Here is a 23,077-nt window from a genome sequence, read left to right on the forward strand (position 1 = left end):
TTTTATAAAAACATGTTTTCAACAACACTGAAGTGCCCTGCATTGCAGTAATTTTCTGCCTCTGTTCTAGAAAAATAACTCTGTAAAATGAATCTTAAAATGAAATAAAAAGACCTGTCATTATGTTTCGTCAGAGCACTAACACATGCTTAAAATAAAACTTTGAAGTAATTTCAAAACTTCACAAACTCCACCAAGTCAGAATTCTGAACCGGTGTTTACTGCTTAATCCATGTGTCTGTGAAGACACCAGGGAATTAAAAAAAAACCACCACCATCCTTGATCTTAACACACAGTGGAAATAATCTCTCCTGAATGTTAATCATGACCAAATGGCAATCAAGACTCTAAGAAAATTCTGTTTCTGCTAAAAAGTCTGGTTTTACCACTACAAAAACCACAGAGCACGAAATGAGTCAAAGCACAGCATTCATGATACTATTTTAACAAATCACCTTTACCACATATTCCTCTACTATTTCTTCTGCTCTTCCCCCCTGTTTCTTCAAATTTAGAAAATTTAGAAAGATTTTCAGAATTAGGCTTTCAAGAAAAAAACATGATGAGGAAAACACTAAGAAGTTTTCACGAATCAACATTTTAAGGGTCAGTATATGAAGCTACATGGTGAAGTGGCTTGCTTTAAATATAGATGTTCCACTGGAAGAAAGATAATGTTTTGTCATCCTGGAAATGAAGCTTTCAGTTATGCTTAAGTTTTTTTAGCACCACTGTAAGAACACTAGGGTTGCTCCTTACTCAGAAATGCATTCCATAAAGATATAGAGAATAAAAAAAGCCAAATTAACAAAGCAGCAGCTCATTTAGAGCTATGAAATGAAACTGTAACTAAATACATTCTCTCACAGCTCACCAAGTCAGTCAGTTGCTACTGAAGCAGTTAATTTTTAATGCTGAAATTACTACCTGCTTTGTGATGTCATGTGGTCACTAGCAATACTAAAATATTTAGCAAGAAGCACTGAAACTATACACAAGATTGTTTTATATGAACTGTCCATGATAATCTTCCGGACTTCTTATTCTGTTTTAAAGGCCAAATAATTCATAATCACAAAACATGTAAAACACTCCCAACATTCACTTCAAGGCAAAAAACTTTAATACATTTAAGTCTATGATTAATGATGCTTTGTTCCATTTTAGCTTTGCCAAAAAAATTGTGCAGTCAGAGCAACTATTAAGTCCTCATTCTATGATACATGGTAAAAATCTTGCTAAATTAAGCCCTAACTTTGTCAAACCTATTTCATCTATCTCAAAGAAGTGGCAGCACAGTTACTGTGCTGTAACACTGTCAACTCAGGAACCTGACATGTTCACAGATGCCAGACCACAGAAATGTAAAAAGGAGCCTTTTCAAAAAGCTTAAGTTATATAAGCGGTGTGCTTCTTCCTTAGGGAATTGCTGAGGATAAGCGCAAAATACAACTCCACCAAATCACTACCAATGGTTCTACAAAAAGGTAATAAAGCAGATGCTTTCAAAAGAGGAAGTAAGCAAGGTATGACAAGGTATGAAACATGATGTCTAAGTTTTCACACTCTAGGCACATCTAAATTTCCCACATCTTTAGTATTTATACCTATATCAGACAGACCAAAGAACAGAACAGTTTCAGTAAGGACAACGCCACAGACAAACAAACACACAAAAGCAACAACAAAACCCACCCTAAAACCCTGAATGAAACCAGAACAAATCAAATTAACCACAAACCACAACTTAGTGATATTTAATGTATGATAAATTCCATAGATTGATACTTTAGAATTTAGGGAAAGTAAGACTCAACTAAGACCAGCTATAGGATCTATAACCATGTCACAAGCTTCCTGACCGATCAGTAATAAACCAATATGCCTCAAAGCTGACCAAAAGGCTAAACTCCAGTCTTACTTATTTAAACACCAGGTGTTGTTCAGCACACTAAGTGGCAATTACCAAAGCTGCAAAGCTACTAATTTATAATGCTAGGGGAGCAATTTTTTACAGGTGTTACTTTCTAGATGATATTCCAATACTAACAAACAATACAAAGAAGGTTCTGGCACTTCTGTCCTCTAACCTGCAATCCCACATCCTGCTATGTGACACAAACACAACTAGCAGGGATAGCCATAACTCTGCCCAAGAGAGCTTTCAGGTTCTGATGATTGCTAAAGCAGAAGCAGCATACAAAAAAATAATTGGGACTTCTATTCCATATTTCTGCTAAAATGCAGAAGTTTTTGCTAAAAAACAAAATGCTATCTGTCAAATGCTATTTGATACTATCCAGCAGGAACTAGCCTTGAATCATCTTTCTGATTTTCCTTTCTGCAGTTTCCCATAAAAGCAAATACAGGGCAGTGGCAAAACACGAATTCACATTATTTCCAGCAGGCACATTGCTTAAACAGGGTAAGTTTAGATTGGATATAAGGAAGAAGTTCTTTACTGTAAGGGTGGTGAGGCACTGGAATGGGTTGCCCAGGGAAGTTGTGAATGCTCCACCCCTGGAGGTGTTCAAGGCCAGGCTGGACAGATCCTTGGGTGACATGGTTTAGTGTGAGGTGTCCCTGCCCATGGCAGGGGGGGTGGAACTAGATGATCTTAAGGTCCTTTCTATGGTTCTATGGTTTGCATTCTCGATTAAGGATGGCAGCTGCAAGGATTTTTAGTGCAATTTTTCAAGCATGCATGTAAGAAAAATCATAAAATAACACTTCTCTTGAAAGGAGCATGTTTATCTACATTTAAAATAAACATCAGATTGCTTTTTGTATCTTTAGTTTCTAATGTATTCCTAGTCAGGATTAGCTGGGAATACTTTTGACCTCACCAATTCCTGTATAATGTTAGAAACAAAGCAGAGGCAGTGGTTTATTTGGTACATGCTAGAGCAGCCCTCCAGCTCCAAAGGAAGGTGCATTGACCCCAAAACCAAACAAGTACGGAATTAATTGTCCACAACAGAAAATCCTCCTCCAATTCAGCCTACAATAGCTCTAACAAAAAAAGCTCAAAAGTTCACCATCCACTCCAAAGTTTGTTACAATTCAGCTACGGCTACTGTTAGCAAACGTTGATATAACATTTCACACGAATGAAACAATTAAAATACACTGCAAATATCTGTATGGAATCATTACCCTATGCTTTAAAGCAAACAAATACACCTCATAGCAAATTCCACTTGAGAGTATCTGGATTTTCTACACAATCATGTTTTACCTGATTATTAACAGTTGCAACATCTAAGAATCCACACTTGGGGGTGCCTGCGTGAGCCTCTGGGGCTCTTGCTCCCCAGTGCATGGGTTAGCAGAGCGCAGGGTGCTCCATGGGTAAACACGAAAGCAAAAGCACCCACATATTCATTAGATGTGTGTAAACAGGGGAACCCATATCCACAGAAGAGGCTGTTCATGCTTGTAATCAAGCCCAGCTGTGAGAGGAAACGTTTGCGTGTACCTGTGAAGGTGGATGTGTGTGTGTCTGTGCGATTCTAGCTTTTTGGAATTAGTTATAGAACTGCATTCAACATTTGTAGGTGTTTCTTAACACTCCTTAAGCATCTAGTATTCTGGTTTATCTCTTCCATTGCTGATGTTGATCCTAAATATATAGTTCACTGATTTCTAGTTAATTATGCCTTTAATAAATCAACAAAATCTTTCATTGTCAATGTGTTTAAGCCATGGGCACTGAGAAGGGCTTTTTTCTATGACACTCCAACATTCCTCAGACTAATGATTACCAAACTTTCTTTGAGCTTCCAGTGTGAATGGATTCACTGAGCTACAGAGTTCTCATTCTCTATAGCTGAACTATCCTTTTTAACATCTCAAGTATCATGTTTCAGAGCTCAAGGCTGGAATTAAGTAATTTTCAGTATGGCACATAGAATCATAGACTCAACTAGGTTGATTCACCCCCTCTGTGAAGAAATTTTTCCTAATATCCAATCTAAACCTCCCCTGGCACAGCTTGAGGCCATTACCTCATAATGGCCATAACTATGAAATACATGTTTAGATGATCTTCAGGTCCTTTCTAACCCTAACCATCTATGATTCTATACTCCATTCCACTGAACTGAGCTGAATTTCTTCTTAATTCCCAAGTGAAACTGCTGCTTTTCAGTGGAGAAAGTCCTTCCAATTTTGACATCCACAGAAATTGTGCGCATGCTTACAAATTATTTGCATTTTTAAAAAATATGAGAAAGGTCCACAGATGCACAGATTACTATCTATTTTCAAATAACAGTCACAGCAACTGTGCACTGCCCTCTGTTTGCATGTCTTTATAGGAAGTGTAGAATTCATTAATACAGAACAGTGCAAAATATTTTAAAAACAGTGATCTCAACATACTGCACTGGAGATATGCTACCAGTTTCCCTGTTCTGTTGGTTCTGAATCCAGAGTGCCCAAATGAATGCCACTCTTGATGCACTGGACAAGATTTCTGGGACATCAGTAAACTGCAAGTCTAAGAGGGAACTGTGGTTTCTGTTTTGGCTGGTTTTCCATGGAAAAGAAGAAACAGGTTAATAAGAGGAGTCAAAACATCAAGTGTTCCCTACATTGCAGAGCTGAAAAGCTAGCTTAATTAATATTTCTGCAACAGAAGGACCAAAAGCCAGACCACCAGATTCAAACTGTTCAGTTTGGTAGTTCAGGGCCAACTTTACTGTGAACAACTCTGAAAATTGATGCCTTTTATGCATTAAAAATATATTTTAGCTATTACAAAGCTTTGAAAAAGCATTACAATTTCTGCTATATCAGGAAGTCAGTAAGAGCTGACCTGAGGATATGGGCTCAAAATCTAACACTGCACATCCAAATTAATCATTGCCGCCACCTTTTGCTTTCAAAACTGGTACCAAAATCTCATTCCTTTCTCTCATACAATTCGAAACAGGACTTTACAGCCATAGACCTGCACTCTGCAGAGAATGCCAACAAAACAGCAGTTGACAAGTTCAAACAAAAGCACAATCACATGAAAGTGACAAAGCCAGAAGAAAATCCATTCATCTAGAAAACTTTCCGGAAGCTGACAAAGTGATAGGTAGGTTTAACTCATTCAGAAACCATCATTCACTTGCAGTGGCAGGCTTGGGGAAGAGGAGTGTTCTGGCACTGCTGTTTCTCTTCCTTCACATCCAATGGATCTCTTCTTTTAATGTCTGTCTGAAGATGTGCTCCTCAAGTGGTAAGCCTTAATCTTTTCCAAGACAGTCACGTTTATTCCTTATCTATCCCAGTATGAATGTCTCACATTCAGAAGCTAGAGCTTTCCTACATTTACCCCCACCACCTGGAGTACAAGATACTTCAGAGGTTCATAATACTTAATACTTAAGGTAAAGGAAATGTACTGAGGGAAAGTTTAGAATAATCATCCAATTTGAATCTGTCCCTTCAATAGGCAATGCCACCATATTCCAAATTGGTGGTTTAAAAATTGAAAGTTTTATGACTAGTTATAAACTTGTTTGTTATCTCCAGCAAAGAACCAACAACAACAAAAAAATCCCACAGAAAAGATAGCTTTCTTGGTAGTTCATTTTTACTTTCTCTCACCAAGGACAAAGTAAGTCTTTTTACCAACTTCTTATACTCCTATATCTGTATGGCTTTAGTAATCAGCACATAAAGTGCTTTCTTTTCTAAAGAGCACATGAATTGTTCACCATCCCTTGTAGTTCTCTAAGTATGCAGATTTCAGGTATTATAAAAATAACTGAAGTATAAAAATACTTGAACCGATGCTGTTTGCAAACAAAACGGAAAAACTATAAAATAACCACTCACCAGATTCTCTTCAAACCACTCCCGTATACACACTGCTGTGGCCCCTGGAATTTGATTTCGCAATGCTTCTTTCTCTTGAGGATCCTCTAGCATTTCCAGTGCCATCTTTAGATCTTCCAGGAGATGCAATATTTGAAATGTGCCCAAGTATACTGATGGAGCAGGTGACACAATATCATAACCACCATTAGCATATTCTGTAGCTGACTTTGTACCTGAATCAAGTAAAACCAGGAGAGACAATAATGTTTTGTAACTATTTTGTAAATAATAAATATATACATACTACACATTGCAACGTTTGGACTTCAGATGCTACCAGACAAGTATCAGTATTTCAGGCTTACCAATACTTGAGTTAGTCTTTAGATAAATAACAAACACTGATGAATTAAATATGACAGGTATGTACAAGCATATTAAAAAAATTCTGATCTAGAAAACACTTGCAATGTCTATTAAATTATAAATGCCAAAACCTATCACAAATCACTTGTAATTTTCCATGGGTACCATGAGATGTCACTAACTTCTCAGCTACATAGAAATCCCCACACATAGCAGTGTTAAGCAGTTTATGAAAGACTAAGGCGGTTCTTTGACAAGAAACTTACATGAAGACAGAATGTGTTACCAGAACTAGAAAAATCTGTGACCTTGAGCATGTCTAAAACCCTCCCTCAGAGAAAAACCCAACAATTTAGCAATAAAAATTACTAAAGAAACTTTGCTAGCTCTCTAAATTACAAAAAGCTGTTTAAATTGCAACACCTCCCTCCTGCCAGCCCTCCAGCAACAATATTATTTTCTCAAGAACAATAAGCACAACAATAAACATATCTCACTTGATGGAAGAACTATAAGTAATACAAATTCTAGTATCTCCAAATCTTTTTGTCTTGCTACTATGCTTCAATGAGATGCACATTAAAATGAGCTGCAATTTCTTAGTCCTGAATTTCAGACCTTGATTTCATTTACTATCCCTTTGTTTCTTTCAGAACTCATCAGATGGAAAACTTCCACTTGCTCTACTTTTTACTTTTTTTTCCCTCCTCTTTTTTACAATTCATTGCCTCAGGTACATAATAGACTGTACTCATGTCTTCATTCCTTTTCTCTCTGGCATAAACAACCACATTTTCCCCCACCATGGAAGATTTTTTCTTAGGCTTTTGATCATCTCTGTGTTGGACCCACATAGCATATAGTATTCCTTAGAAGCCTGCATCATTGATCTACATGAGGGGATTATAATAATCTCTATACTACTCTTTGTTTTACTCCTGTGTTTAACATAATTTACATCTTAGTTAAAAAAGGACCAGAAATCATCACTGGGCCTTTGAAAATTAGATTCTAAGTTATTTTCCTCAAGCAGATGTATCTAATTTGAAACCCAATGTTTAACTTCACTCAAAGCTTTCAGGAAAATTCTAAATAATATTAACTAGGCTTTTTCAACCACTGCTTTAATGACACAAAGAATTCTGTCAGATCTGTGCAAAAAATTGTGTGGTTTGAACTCTACTGTAGGATGTATATGGGTTGTTTGGTTTGGGTTTTTTTTATTATTGTTTTAAACAGTGCAAAACAATCCACAGAAATTTGTAAAGTTTTGCAAGGCTCAGTAGTAGGGATTTCATATATTTTTTAAAGCAACACTCATTTTCACTACTGAAGCATTACATATACCTCTTTTCAAACTTGGAATATTTGCTGTTTGGTCCTGCTGAACCTGCTGCTTATGAGTTTATTTTAATACCTCAAGAGTGAGATCTCATCTTAATTTCTGGCTAAGACCATGCCCAAGATAAAGCTTCTTCAATATCAGCTGCTACAAAGACTGCTACACAAGACAATTTCACCTCATAAATCAACATCGTCTTCCTGAATTATTTCCTATCAAGGAGAGGATCAGCTAACACCTGTGCTGGATTTGAGAATTCTAATCATGAAGAGATATTTTCTTGTGTATTTCTATACTCTCAGCTACTCATGCCAGCTTCATTATTTCTGTTTATGCAGTTGCTAATGCAGATTATTATTCAACTCTAGCAACTAAAGATAGCAGATTTAAAAACTGTGTAAGAGCCATTTGGGTCATATAACCTCCTAAATCTTTTCATTTATCCAGAGTGCTTCACTACTCATTTTTCAAAACGGATACACACACAATGTAGCACTGATGGTACTTTTAAAGATCCAGCTTCCAGGTTGGACAGAGCCTTGGGTGGCATGGTTTTGTGGGAGGTGTCCCTGCCCATGGCAGGCAAGTTGGAACTAGATGATCTTAAGGCCCTTTCCAACCCTAACTGTTCTATGATTCTATGATTATTGTATTAGGACTTTTAAAGTAGTTTTCTCACTCTTTCTTTTGAAAAACTCCATGCTAATTTTTTCTGTCTTTTTGCTTAGCAAGTACTTCTCACACCAGAACCACAGACAGGATCCAAATTTAATTCATAATCAGCTTTGGTAGCTACTCCTTCAATGAACTGACAATTTAAAATAAACGTGGAATGGGAAAAACTTAATGGAGCACTCTGTTACAGCATTCTTCATGTTATTTATGTGCATACTTTTTATATACAGACAAGAGAGAAACAAGCAAACAGAAATCCACACAATCCAAACAAACCACACACTTTCAGGACCACAACCAATACTTTAATTGTGAAATAAATCCATAATCGTTACGCTGAAGCTGAATAGAGATGTAAATCAATTGTTCAGGAGTTCAGTTATACTTGGTAGGTAATTTACACAGCCTAATACAAAGCCATACCATACACACCACTGTAACTTTCTCAACAGTATTGGCAACATCTTCCCTCACCAATCTAAATGCCTCACTACGTATCACATCTTGCCTCCATCCTTAGATTATCATGGCTACAACATTACTGGTAACGTCTACCTTCTACAGAAAATAATTTAAAATTCTGTAGGAAAACTCAATCACAATGAAATTCACACAGTTGGGCATGTCTTTATTTGACTTGCCTCTACTGAAACACTGGGGGAAGAAAAAACATATATGCACACTCTTTAATCTTGGCAAGTGGAAGAACTGTTGCCCTTGAGAAATGCAGTTTTATAAATGTAAAATATATGAAGTGCTGGAGTACAGGAAGGGCCATCCAGGGATGTGGATGTCCTGTGATTTCCTGAGACTGGGCATACTCAATATGTATGTTTCATTCATCCTAAGCTCTTCAACTGACTGTTCAGACTATTCAGCCACCTCAAAGTTTCTCATTTTACACAGTAGTGGAAGGTCATAATTTCTCAGAACTCTCAAGAACTGGGTACATATGTAAGGCCTACATGCCAAGTCTCCATAGTTGTAATCTAAGGTGGGCCTTGACAATAGTCCTGTCCTGTGCAGGGACATTAGGAAAGTGGTAACGTGTTTTTACCAGGAAAGAGTATCAGCTTGACATCTCATGATTGAGATAGAGTCAATTCAAGAACTTTCAGGTGTTTTTTCTTGCTGCTATTTTCCTGCCTCAAATTTTCCTCCATTTAATTTTGCATGAAATAAGAAACAAAATGAAACATGAAGAAGGAAATATTTTTCTATTTGTTGCTAAGAAAAACAGGACGTGACAAAATCATCAAAGACATCTTTATGGCAAACTCATGTTCCCTAAATTACCTAACAACATACAAAAGCTGGTATATCTTATGACTTACCACATACCTATGACTGGGAATTAATTTTGAGCGTAAACAGTACAGGATTTTAAATTGAAGATGACAATAAAGGCACTTGGAAATTGTCTTAGCTAGTAACAGTAAACAGACAGCATAGTATTTGTTTCCTTACATGAATAAAGATGTAATGATCTTACAAGTCTGTAAATTCCTATATGCACTAGTTCCATTAAACCTTGAAAAGCAAAACATCTCTGATTAATACCAACTAAAGATAAATGAAGGAAGTAGAGACTGAAAGACTCAACTTAATTAATAATTTTAAATCTTTCAACTTATGTTATTGTGCATGAAAGAATTTTATATATATATATATCAATATATCAGTACTATTCAAGGTTTGTATTTAGACTTTAAAAAGCAGGCACTGTTGAGAGAAGAATGTACCTGTGTTTGATACCACCAGAAAGACAAACAAAAAACAAACCATATCTGTACTCTTACCATGCTGAGTATATACAGGGCATAATTCTTAGATATGCTGAAGATTCTAGTCTTCAGCAATCAAAATTTCACTAGTTTCAAATAACTGGGATCACAAATATTAAGCAGGGACTTAAAAGTGCTTTGCTTGGCTGGTTAGGGGCCAGAGTACTCAAATCAACAGAGGTTACAAAGCTCTCCCATGAATACCTCTCCTTGTCCAGAACAAGAACTACCCAGATCTCAGTGCATCACTAAGAGAAAATGACCTTTCACACCTCCCCATCAAATACACTCCTCCACTGTGAAATTAATTTTAAACTTGTTTGCTATGGGTTGCACTGTAGTACTGTCTATGATCCTGGCTGAAACGGAAAACAAAGAATTCCTCTGAAAACAACAACTAATGCACTTTATACTAGGTAAAGAAATACAGAAGTGCAGTTTAACTCAGCATTTAAACTTAGAAAGCTTCCTAGCTTAATGCCTAAATTCAAATCACAGGCTTGTGATTCTCTTGTTTGCTATCCATGTAGTTTCACATTAAGTAGTATATATATTGCTCACCAGATGAACACACCTTGAAAAACAGAAGTAAAAGGGCACGGGAGTAAATAATTATATTTCTTTTCATTAGTTTAAACCTTTAAATCATCATGCTGCAAAACACTTTAAGTTTTAGCAACAGACAGTAAGAATTTTGCAGACTGATGCAAAAAGGAGATTCCATAGTGCAAACAGAACACTACATGTTATCAGTATATTCTGCCAACAATAATTAATTTGTGTGTAGTTTTATTATAGACAGCTGAAGTGGGGAAGAATGTGGGTCAAGCATGAGAATTTTACAGATACCCAGGAAAAATAAGAGCAGTTTTGAACTCTTCAAAAAGACTAATTTTGTATAACCTTGAGCAAATCACAATCTTTCTCTGCCTCATTTTTTTCCCAGGGGTAAACAGGACACAGGGGAATCTTTTGTCCTATATGTTTGTATAATACTCAACACCAACAGTACCAGAGTACTACTGGAACACAATCACCATAAATGTCCACCTTAGAGGAGTAGGAAAGGAAGAAAGAAAGTGAAAAGAAACATTGGAACTAAGACATTCCAAGCAGCTCAATTCTGACTTCCACATAAAGAGAGAGTGGATGAAGGAGGTTAAACATTGCTGCCCTGTACATGCATAGAATAAAGAATAACATTAAGTAATAAAGAAAGAAAAACCACTTGTAAGTTACACATTTCCTACACCCTGACCATGCAAGCACATTTTCAGTTCAAAGTTCCTTGTAATTAGCTGAATGGCTTCAAAGAAACATTCCTTTTGGGCAAATACATAACGTGTTCAGAAAACCGCACTACTGGTGGCTTACAAAATAAATTACTAAGCAGAAGAAAGAAGCAGAAAGCCTTGCCAGTTGAAAATCAGCTCTCCTCAGCTAATACTCCATACATTCATCCATCACCCAACTTTCATCACTTGTAGCAGAAGATCCTCTTTCTGATCTCTCACTTTTCCTTGTACTTTAACTTCCGATCACCTGCATTCATTCTTACTAGCTCATTATTTTTGTTCTAAAACTGGCTGAGTTTTGGAAAAAAAAAAATCTGGTAAGACACAGCTTAACCATCAGTGGTTAAAAAAAATATTTTCCTAAAACTGCTGACTCCTTTAGTCCAGAACAGCAAAATTCCAACAAAAGCTCCACAACAAAACCCAAAAGTTACTTCTATGCTGGGATAAGGATGACTTCATAGAAAGCTGACCTAATCAAGGGTACAATTTTGAAATATGACCAACAGTGGTTCAGAATAAAATTACAAACATACATTTTCTCTGGCCTTTGAGTCCATCATTACACTGCTAGAGAACTTTGGTTTTTTACCTTAGTTTTTACTCAGTAAGCATATAGGTTGTCCAAGCTCTTCCTCTCTCCTTCAAGACTACAGAGTGTAATTTTCTTTGAAGCACAAGTCTCTTTTTCCTCATGAAGACAGTCTTGAAAATGTGAATTTATGTAAACTAGCAGTAAGGTCCAGATGGGACATAATTCAGCCTCCTTGTTCCTAAGCCTACTCTCAAAGGAATGAAGTAGCAGCTCACACAATCCTTTCCTCTAATACTGCAATGCAAAATACATCACAACTGGTGTGTTTTGAATCATAGCTCATATTAGCTTCTCCTCAAATCTCTGCTTTTAGATCTTTAACTACAGGGAACAACTGTTAAGCTGGATTAGCAGGAAGTCCTAGGAAAAAACTTCCAAGCCTAGAAACTTTAATGACCACATTCAGATGCAAGTTTCAAGAAGCTCAAATCACTTTCAACTGAGCTTTATTTACAACCACACATGGAGTCCTTGAGACAATTTTCAAGAACTGTCTATAATTTCTTATGCAAATTATGCAATTACGCAACCATTTTCCTTTTACATGCTTACAGACTAAACTGTGATGTGCAGCACATTAGGTATTGTATACTCAGCTACAACAAAAAGATCTCTCCTATCCAGAAACACAGGCTAAGCAGCCTCACAGCTGGTGAAAAAAAGATGATGGATTATGCAGCTATGATGGAGATCTGAGTCTCCATTGCACAAGAAAAACAGGATCAACACATTTTATTACAGAAGAACAAATATTTGCACCCATTCTCTCTCTTTTTTTTTTAATTTACACACAAATATAAGTGAATTTAGGGCCTGTGAAACCAGTAGTCTAACTAATACAGTGTTGTGAGATAACAAATACATCTTTTTAGTACAAAATCCATAACAGTTTGTAGTAAGAAGTAGTAAGCTACTGGTAACATCAATACAGTTTCATGAAAAAAATTAATCCCTGAAAGTATAGGGAAAAGAACATTCAGTTTGTGAGGAAATAAAGGCATCTTGTTTTATAAAAATTACACGATTTTTAAAAAGACTCCTTCAGATCCACCTCATTGCCTTAAAGTAGGAAGTTGAGAAGCTCTGATTTTAAATTTAATGAACTCCCATGTTTCATAAAACTTGTTTAAATTTAGATCTTAGAAATCTGTTCAGTAGCATGTGAAAGAATTGACTCATGTACTGGAAAACAGATCACATCATATAAACCACAAAAGAATCTTTGTGTCTCAGATTTTCAATCCTATGGCGTTATGGCCATTACGGTTTAACTGCCTCCCTTTGCTACATGTTATATCTGAACCTATTTACAATTCTCTTCCCCCCCCCCCCCCCCCCCCTTTTTCAAAACTTAATACAAATACCTATGGTGTATGGTTTTCATTTTGCACAAACACAATGCAGTACTGCATTTTGGCAAGCTGATGTAGGTGTCTAGGTCATGACTTCTTGTTACTTTATACCAACAGAACTGTTTATCTATAGTCAGAAATAGAGAATTTCAAGTAGCACATTTCAATTGCAAAGCTCTCTCTATTTTAAATTAGATTTAACCTTATTTTCAAGAAAACTAATTTTGTTGTTTTGCTGAAAAGGCAAGAACACATTCAAGAGATGTAAGACACCAACTTGATCAGTAGGTCACCATTTGAAGTGAACCTTCAAAGGACAATTTTGTCCTAGACAAAACAATTTTAAATGCCTATTTTTGCAAAAGATCATTAAGTGTTTATAACAAATTCTCAAGGCTTTCAGTTCCGTAAGATTCTTTACTACCGCTCTGTTTACAGAGGGAATCCATTAGTACCACAAACAAGATTCAGAAAGTCTTCACTCTAATTTGTGCTCAGAGCCCCACTATCTGTAAGAAAATATGCTTAGGATAGTAAGAGTATGGGAAACATGTTTCAGGACAGTAGCACAAATAGCTATAGTGCTTAACCTTTTGCAAGGTTAAGCACTCAAAATTGAGGAAATTCCAGACTTCAGGTTGCTCTGGCAATCTGGAACAAGGAATGCACTGACAATGCCATGCATGTGCAATCAACCTTCAAATTGCCATGATTTTCATATGCTTCTAAAATACAGGTCAAAACAGCACCTGAAAAGTTACGGAAGGTCTTAACTTGAAGGCTACATGATGTATAAAACCCATACAACGTATATTATCAAATGGCTGCAGTGGTTATTCAAGCGTGCGCACAGTTTGTGAGGCCATGTCCGAGATGTTAACAAACTTAAAAGAAAAACCACAGACAGATAGTGTGAAAAATATGGACTAAATAAATAGAAAGACAGTGAAATGCTTTATCTTTAAATTTATAAAAGATTTTAGATTGTTATAAATCTGTTACTGTTGATGACATCTAAGGAGTTAACTAATTAGCTTTTCCACAGTATCAAGTTAATTAGCATGAAGCTAATTGTCAGCACCTAACAAGCTACAAGAAGTGTTATAAAATAAACGTTGAACTACAAATTATAAACCCTAAAAATTTGTGTTAAGCTTTTATATTTTCCCCTTTAATGTCTACAATAGTTAAAGGTCACCATTTTTATCCCCCCTCCCCCCCCCCTTCCATATTCGTGTCACATCATTTTCTGCAACTGTTATGCCAGGAAGTTATCTATTTCTCTATCAAAGACCTGCTTTCAAGTAATTTACTATATAATTTCCTTTCCATATCTCTATTGTATCTCTATTGAGATCTATTCATAAATATGTTCTACCTAATGGTTTCAAAAAGCCACTGTATACCTTGTGTAGTACACTTCACAAATGATCATCTTAATTAATGCATAGCAGTAACAAGATAACAAGTGTTGTAGGTACATTATTCCTTTTGTTCAGAAAAAAAGCCTAAATTCTTGATTGGTAAAGAACAGAAAATGAAAAGGAAATACACTAATTATAACTGAAGCACAGCCTTTTAACACAATCACAGAATCACAGAATAATTAAGGCTGGAAAGGACCTTAAGATCATCTAGTTCCAACCCCCCTGCCATGGGCAGGCACAATCACAATATTTTTAGAAAATACAAGAAAACCACCACAACTGCTGTTGTTCAGTTATTCTGACGTATAAAGAATTTTCATTATGCTAATTAATCTGTTTCTCCCATTATTATTTCAACTATAATCTGTGCCAGTTCAGTGCTCTGAAATAAATGCTACAAAAATCTGTGTTAAAATTCTAAAAAGTTGTACACCTTTACTACAGAGCCTAAGTTTTTAATTGGAAAATACTGTGAAACTTGAATAAGACATTAATGATAAAAATATAAAACCATTAGGAAGTATACAAATGAAAATGAAAAACAGAAGCTATTCTTTAGTCATTCTACACAATCACAAGGGGCTCGTACTGCCCATCAGCTGCATGTCACTCAGGGTGCAGCTCAAGTAAGATCCACTCCCCTCCCCCCCCCCCCCCCCCCCACAAAAAATAGGATTAAGTGCTTTCTGTCTGGTCTGGAAAATTTCAATCCCTTATGAAGCAGAACAGAGTTGTCTATCTTTTTCTCTTAAAGTGCTGTGAGAGTAGTCCTTGCATTCTGAATGAATCTTCTGATAAGGTGTATGCGTATTCATGGGTAAAGGATAAGGTCACTGGGAAATATTTTGATTTCCTGTTATTTTTGTAGGAAGTTAGTAAAAAACCTTAGTCCATAAAATCTAAACTTCATCTAAAGGGGTTCAAATAGAAATGTTAGTATGTTTTGTCCACTCCTGCATTTTTAGTCCAAATTCTAATCATTTTAACTAGAGGTGATTTAGGAATTTAACACATCCAGGAACATAGTGTAGCTCTAGAACTTGAACTCTATGGATTTCATAGTAAAATTATGATGGGGCAGAAAAAGAAAAGAAAAAATGAAGGAAACACACACACACTGGTCCTCCTTCAAATTCTGTCAAATAGATGCCATGAAGAAAATATATTAAACTTGAATTAAAATCCTGTTAATCTCTTATGCATAATTTCCTCTAAAGGCCCATTTTTCAGCAAGGGTGAGTGAACTGGTTGGGTTTGCAGCACACAGCTAAAGCAATGAACTGGCCACCAGCATTCTGCCACCTCAGGAAAAGGGAATTTAAATATGCATACTTCCTGGACAACTTCTTTGAAGTTTTTAATTGTTTATATTTTTTAATCTCTGAGTACTAATACCGAAATAGCAGTAGACACCTATGCGATAACACGTTTATAACTTTCCGATTATTTTTCAGTAAGCAGTAATTGTAGAAACTGTGGTTAAAAGAAAACTCAATAATTACACTGATTAGTTGGTGAATTTGAAGACAGCAGCAGACGATAATATTGTGACAGGAGTTTGGTCATTACTCACAAAAGGAAATCATGGATTTCCAGACTGTTGACAGAGAGAAGCAGTTTGATACAAAATTAAAATAAAAAAAAATATTTTCATTCATTAGGATATATTGCAAGGAGAAAATAATCAAAATCTATAGTCATATAAAAAAACACATTTTAATAAATGGGTAAAAGCTGAGCAAAAGGGAAAGTAATGCTGTGGTTAATCCTCAGAGGGAAGCAACCTCAAATAAACAATGCATAGACAGATCTGACATATGTGCGCTTTCTTTAGAGAAAGCCTCTGTTATGAGTGCAAGTCATTCCAGCTAATGGATGTCATGTTTATTGACAATCACATTAGTCCTTTCTGTTATTTTAGTCAAGAAGACTAATCATCTAGCATGCCTAATTTATATAGCTATGAGGGTGGGTTATCAGTGCAGATGTACTGAAGCATAAAAGACTTGGGAACATTGACCTATCTGTCAAATTTGATCAAGCCCAATGAAATTCAATTTGTTAAATTTGCTTCACAATCCTACCCTCATGCACTCTAATACATTTTGTATTGCACTGAGATGCACAGTCTACAGTGAGACTTTTTATTTGGATTAATGAGAATCATGTATGAGCTACGTTAACATTTGGAGTAATGGACATGACTTTTAAAAATAGAAGGCTAAAAGTAGGAAGTAAATCTGTAAATATCTGTAACATGTATTTGCACGCCTAGTTCTTACCTTAAAGGACAAGACCACAATCTAATATTTTAACAATAACTACAGCTAAGAAAAGAAATTGGGACTGTTTTCTCATTAAACAGAAAGAATGCTGGTTTTGCATGCGTATATATACACATATACTCAAGCTTCAAAAATAAGCCAATGCAAGTTACGTATCTCTGGACTTCTCGCTTCTTTAAAATAGTGATTAATGCTCATTTTGCGCCTAAAGCAAAGGTTTCTGAAGCCAAGAGAAGAGCATAGCTCTTCTAGTACCCACTCAAGCCTCATCCCAAAGGAATTTTCTTTTTCATCAGGTACATAAGGCTCCCAACAGTCATGAAGTTTAGCCTTTGTCTTTGAATCCAGTGCTGCCTAGAGATATCCACAGAATCTGGACACAGTAAACTGAAACAGCACAAGCTCTGAACAGCTGATTTTTGCTGTTTCCAGTTTACTCAACAGCAGCTACATTTGCACAGATGATTTGTCCAGTATTTCCTGGTTTTATACATAAAACTGCAGTTATAAGACTCAGTCCTGGTTTGTTTCATGACAATCCTGCAGTCTTTCTTCTGAAGGAGTTTCCCATCTTATCTGTTCTCTAACCATACAGGATGAGAGAACATTCCTGTTTTACAGTCACTGCCCAAATTGCATACAAAAGCTTACTGGATTGAATTAAAGAGGATCAAACTTGAATAATTACTATGTTTCTCAATTTGAGACGAATTGGCATAATAACCGTGTCTAAGTATAGGCTCCAGCCCTTCAATCATACCAGAATATTTAATAAATAGTTCTGGGAACACACGAACATTAGCTAGAGGAGAATGTCTAGAACAAACTTAGAATCATAGAATAGTTAGGGTTGGAAAGGACCTTAAGATCATCTAGTTCCAACCCCACCCTACCAAGGACAGGGACACCTCACACTAGACCATGTTGTCCAAGATTCTTTCCAACCTGATCTCAAACACTGCCAGGGATGGAGCATTTACCACTTCCTTGGGAAACCTGTTCCAGTGCATCATCACCCCACAGTACATAACTTGTTATATCTAACCCAAACTTCCCCTGCTTAAGTTTAAACCCGCTACCGCTTGTTCTATCTCTACAGTCCCTGATGAAGAGTCCCTCTCCAGCATCCTTGTTGGCCCCTTTAAGATATGGAAAGGCTGCTATGAGGTCTTCACGCAGCCTTCTCCAGGCTGAACAGCCCCAACTCTCTCAGCCTGTCTCCATATGGCTGGAGCCTGGGAGCTGCTCCAGCCCACTTATCATCCTCATGGCCTTCCTCTGGACTTGCTCATGTCCTCCTTATGCTGAGGACACCAGAACTGCACACAATACGCCAAGCGGGGTCTTACGAGAGCAGAAGGGCAGGATCACCTCCTTTGACCTGCTGGTCACGCTCCTTTTGATGCAGCCCAGGATAGAGTTGGCTTTCTGGGCTGCAAGAGCACACTGAAGTCAGCTCATGTTCAGTTTCTCATTGACCAACACCCCCAAGCCCTTCTCCTCAGGGTTGCTCTAATCACTTCTCCACCCAACCTGTAGCTGTGCCTGAGATTTCTGACCTAAGTGTAGGACCTTGCACTTTGTTTTGTTGAACTTCATGAGGCTGGCATTGGCCCACCTCTCAAGTGTGTCAAGGTCCCTCTGGATGGCATCCCTTGCCTTCAGCGTATCAACCGAACTCAACCTGCATTAAAACGTCTTATCTATTTCTAGTACTGGAAAATAATAAATAAGGTAAACAACCTTCCCAACCAATTGAACTTTTGCTTTATAACTAAAAATAAGTAAAAGAATAAAACAATTTGATTTTTTATTGGTACAGGTAGATATAATTCCAAAATCATACAGAAGTGTTCAGTTAACATTGATGTGACTTGACAGATGCATTGTCTGGAAAATACCTTGGTTCTTCTCCCATTAGATATCTTTATATAAGCCTGTTTTCCATATCATACTGAATATCAGTGGACATTCGACTAAAAAATATAAGTAATGTGAAGTCATAAAGTCAGCTCTCTAGAAGAGGTTACCAGTTTGCTCATGACTTATCCATGCACTGTGGAAACAAACTCTACATACATCTAGCATGCTTGAATCTTTTTGTTTTAGAGCATGGACACCAATGCCACTACGAAACAGCTGTGAATGGGAAGCGTAATCTGCCAATTCACACAGAACATTTCTTCCATTATTTGCTTCACTTCTCTGTATCACTGTTTCCACCATCATGGGCAATAAAGGCGGGGGGGGGGTGGGGGGGTGGGGTGTAAAAGCAATGCTCTTTGGAAGCCTGAGACAACTTAATTCTATTCTTTATTTATCAAGATTAACCCTAAGATGTTGGGCACAAACAATCTGAAAAAGATGTGGGGAAAAGGAAAACAATATTAAAAACACAACATCAAACCCGGCTTCTGACCCGAGCTATTCTTCTGGCATGAAACTAGAAGAAATATATGACTTTTTTTAGACAGTCATATACTGACATTTAATCAGTTATGCCAAATATCACAAGGCTATCTTTCCATACCACGGAAAAAGTACTCAACACTAAACACCTATTGTCTTACCCAGAATGAGCCTCACAACAAACATATTTCAGAGCTTACATTCATGGAAATACTGCTAAGTAGCAATGTTATCCTCTCAGTGGAAAACCTGAGCCTGTAAGTCTACAAAACTTTATTGAAGGGAATATGAAATGGCACTATCAAGTAAAACTTTCATGTTTTTTTTTTTCTCCTAAACAAAACATAGCACTGCTCAGAGAAACAAGGCAACAGACCTATTCGGTGAATACGTGGTGTTTTATGTTCATTAGAGGAGACACTGGACAATTTGACTTATGTTGGAAGCATGAATAACAGAAAAGACTGAAGCAGACGAAATCCCATGGAATTTCATCAGCCCCTCAAAATCCCATGGAATCACCCCAGCCCCTCAAAATCATTCCAAGTTTTCTAAACCTTTCCTTCAAATGAAAGCATACCACAAAGCTCTGACGACTCCTGGAAGAAAATAAATGCCTAACCGAAAAATCAATTTAAATAGAACATGTCTACTTTTTCCCTCTCTTGATTTTGCTGAAGAATTGAATCATCAGTGCATCATGGTATCACCAATGTGTGCTGGGCTATACACAGAACCATAGAATAGTTAGGGCTGGAAAGGACCTTAGGATCATCAAGTTCCAACCCCCCTGCCATGGGCAGGGACACCTCACACTAAACCATATCACCCAAGGCCTCGTCCAACCTGGTCTTGAACTCTGCCAGGGATGGAGCATTCACAACCTCCCTGGGCAACCCATTCCAGTGCCTCACCACCCTAACAGGAAAGAATTTCTTCCTTATATCCAATCTAAACTTCCTCTGTTCAAGTTTGAACCCATTACCCCATGTCCTATCACTACAGTCCCTAATGAAGAGTCCCTCTCCAGCATCCCTATAGGCCCCCTTCAGATACTGGAAGGCTGCTATGAGGTCTCCACACAGCCTTCCCTTCTCCAGGCTGAACAGCCCCAATTTTCTCAGCCTGTCTTCACACAGGAGGTGCTCCAGTCCCCTGATCATCCTCGTGGCCCTCCTCTGCACTTGTTCCAACAGTTCCATGTCCTTTTTATGTTGAGGACACCAGAACTGCACACAATACTCCAATTGAGGTCTCACAAGAGCAGAGTAAAGGGGCAGGATCACCTCCTTCGACCTGCTGGTCACGCTCCTTTTGATGCAGCCCAGGATACGGTTGGCTTTCTGGGCTGCGAGCGCACACTGAAGCCAGCTCATGTTCATTTTCTCATCAACCAACACCCCCAAGTCCTTCTCCACAGGGCTGCTCTGAATCTCTTCTCTGCCCAACCTGGAGCTGTGCCTGGGATTGCTCTGACCCAGGTGTAGGACCTTGCACTTGGCATGGTTAAACCTCATGAGGTTGGCATCAGCCCACTTCACAAGTGTGTCAAGGTCCCTCTGGATGGCATTCCTTCCCTCCAGGGTATCAACCGAATCACACAGCTTGGTGTCATTGACAAACTTGCTGAGGGCGCACTCAATCCCACTGTCCATGTCAGCGACGAAGATGGTAAACAAGACTGGTCCCAACACTGATCCCTGAGGGACACCACTCATTACTGGTCTCCAGCTGGACATTGAGCCATTGACCACAACTCTCTGTGTGTGGCCATCCAGCCAGTTCTTTATCCACCAAGTGGTCCATCCATCAAACTGATGTCTCTCCAATTTAGAGACAGGGATGTCGTGTGGGACAAGAGAGACCGAGTTAAAATTTCTGGGTGTATGCAGGTGGTTTATGAGCACATGTTCCACAGCATAATTAAAGGGACAGGGGCTTCTATGTTCCTCTGGTTCTTTTATAGCACTCAACACAATCATAACCCAAGGTTTGCAATGGCTAAGAAATTATTTTGGATCCCTAGTTTACGAATTATGGTTTGAGACTCTCTGTTCTTGTTCTCTCTTTACATATCTGAGAGATATTCCAATGACTATCTGTTTGCGTGTTTTGCAAGAGGTTAAAATCTTGTTTGAATAAGGTTTTGCATTCAAAAAAAGAAGGGAGAAGGAAATATACATCTAAATGTTCCTAATAGCCTAGAACTTGTTCCGTTGGTGTGAAAACTTATTTGTGGAGTTATACCCATCATATATTCACATTTACACTTTTGTGTATCTTAGCAGACTCTTAAAGCTTACACTTTTGGAATAAAGTGAAGACCCATATGTGAATGAGAAACAAAATATCTAGAGATCCTTTAAACTAAAAATCCTGAATAAGACTTCCTGCCTAAGCATGGTTAGTCTAATAGTTATATTTGAAGCTCTGTATTAATCTCCGGATAGAAAGCTTTACTAAAAGAGCAGAAATAAACAGAACTGCAGCAAAAACTTTGGCTGATGTCATCATCTTCATCATTACGTAAAAAAAATCTGAAGGCACAGAATGGGTGTCACTATTTAAATTTATAAAGCTGTAGTGAATGCTTTCCCATTGTGCACAAGTGAGATCATTGCCCTACCCAGATACTTCTTTTAGAAGCTCATACTGTATAGTGTGTGAGCACAAACCCCAAAGGTACGAGTCCTAACCAGAGAAATCAACTTCTCTTCTTGGAGGCTGTAATGTTGAGAGAAAAATTTTTAATTGCCTTACTATGACAGCATCAAAAGACAACAAATTCTGTCTTGCATAATATGCCTGTCTCATGGACAGCTGTGTAGAAAAGAAATTCATAGCATCATTCCAGAATATAAATTTTAACATGAAGATACACACTCTAACTCATTAGACTGTGACAGTAATTAATTGCTAAGCTATTTTAAATACATACATAATAAGCAAAGTTATATGATTATATATACACATTTTTTGTATATTTTATATATATACATATTTTTGACAGTAATTAATTGCTAAGCTATTTTTAATACATACATAATAAAATTATATGATTATATATACACATTTGTGTATATATACATATTTTTGTATATCTATGTGTTTGTGTAAAATATAGATATATACTATCTAGCTAACTGAAAACTATTTTCAAAGCACGCTGAAATAACTAACTCATGCAATATGGAATGTGAATCAGAAGGTATTTAAGTTAGAGCATTAGAGCAAAGTCAATAGTCACATGTCTGAGGTGGAATTGCATGTTTTCTTCATTCAACTGTTCAACCAGAGAAATCTGCGTGTTCCAGAGAACTTGGCAAATTGAGAATGATAATTAAAAAGTAAACAGGAAAATTGCAGGAGGGAAAAGTACAAACATAGCTATATCTCTGGACAGTTTGGTGTAAAATAAAGCATTATTATACCTGCAATGATGTCATCCATCTGCTCCAAAGCTGCTTCCAGCATATGACTAGCGTCAGAAGCCATCATCTGTGATTTCTTCAGTAGAAAGAGTAAAGGTCTGAAAAGACAGATGAAACCATGGGTATGACACTAAACCAGACCTGTCACTGTTACATTATAAAGTAAGCCACACAAGCAAAAGTCCACTTTAGCAAAAACACAGCCAAAAATACAGTAATACGGAAAGTAAAAAACTTGTTCCCATGAACTGGGATTTATAAGGATTTCATTCATTCTGGATTTTTTTTTCTTTTTAAGTGA

General features: G+C 37.2%; 1 protein-coding gene across 1 annotated transcript in view; it reads right to left on the minus strand.

The window, feature by feature from the left end:
* PPFIBP2 (PPFIA binding protein 2) overlaps positions 1 to 22,872 on the minus strand; it is an 89,241-nt gene extending 66,369 nt beyond the window's left edge. The window contains exons 1-2 of the mRNA XM_062620203.1: positions 22,777 to 22,872; positions 5,834 to 6,048 (exon numbers count right to left, since the gene is read on the minus strand). Coding sequence (XP_062476187.1) covers positions 5,834 to 6,048; positions 22,777 to 22,843 — 282 coding nt within the window. The 5' untranslated portion in view covers positions 22,844 to 22,872. The remainder of the gene's footprint in view (positions 1 to 5,833; positions 6,049 to 22,776) is intronic.
* Positions 22,873 to 23,077: the final 205 nt, after the last annotated feature.

This window comes from Pezoporus occidentalis, unplaced genomic scaffold (assembly GCF_034315485.1).
Source record: "Pezoporus occidentalis ecotype Australia unplaced genomic scaffold, CSIRO_AGI_Poc_V1 ctg22, whole genome shotgun sequence".
Lineage (NCBI taxonomy): Eukaryota > Metazoa > Chordata > Aves > Psittaciformes > Psittacidae > Pezoporus > Pezoporus occidentalis.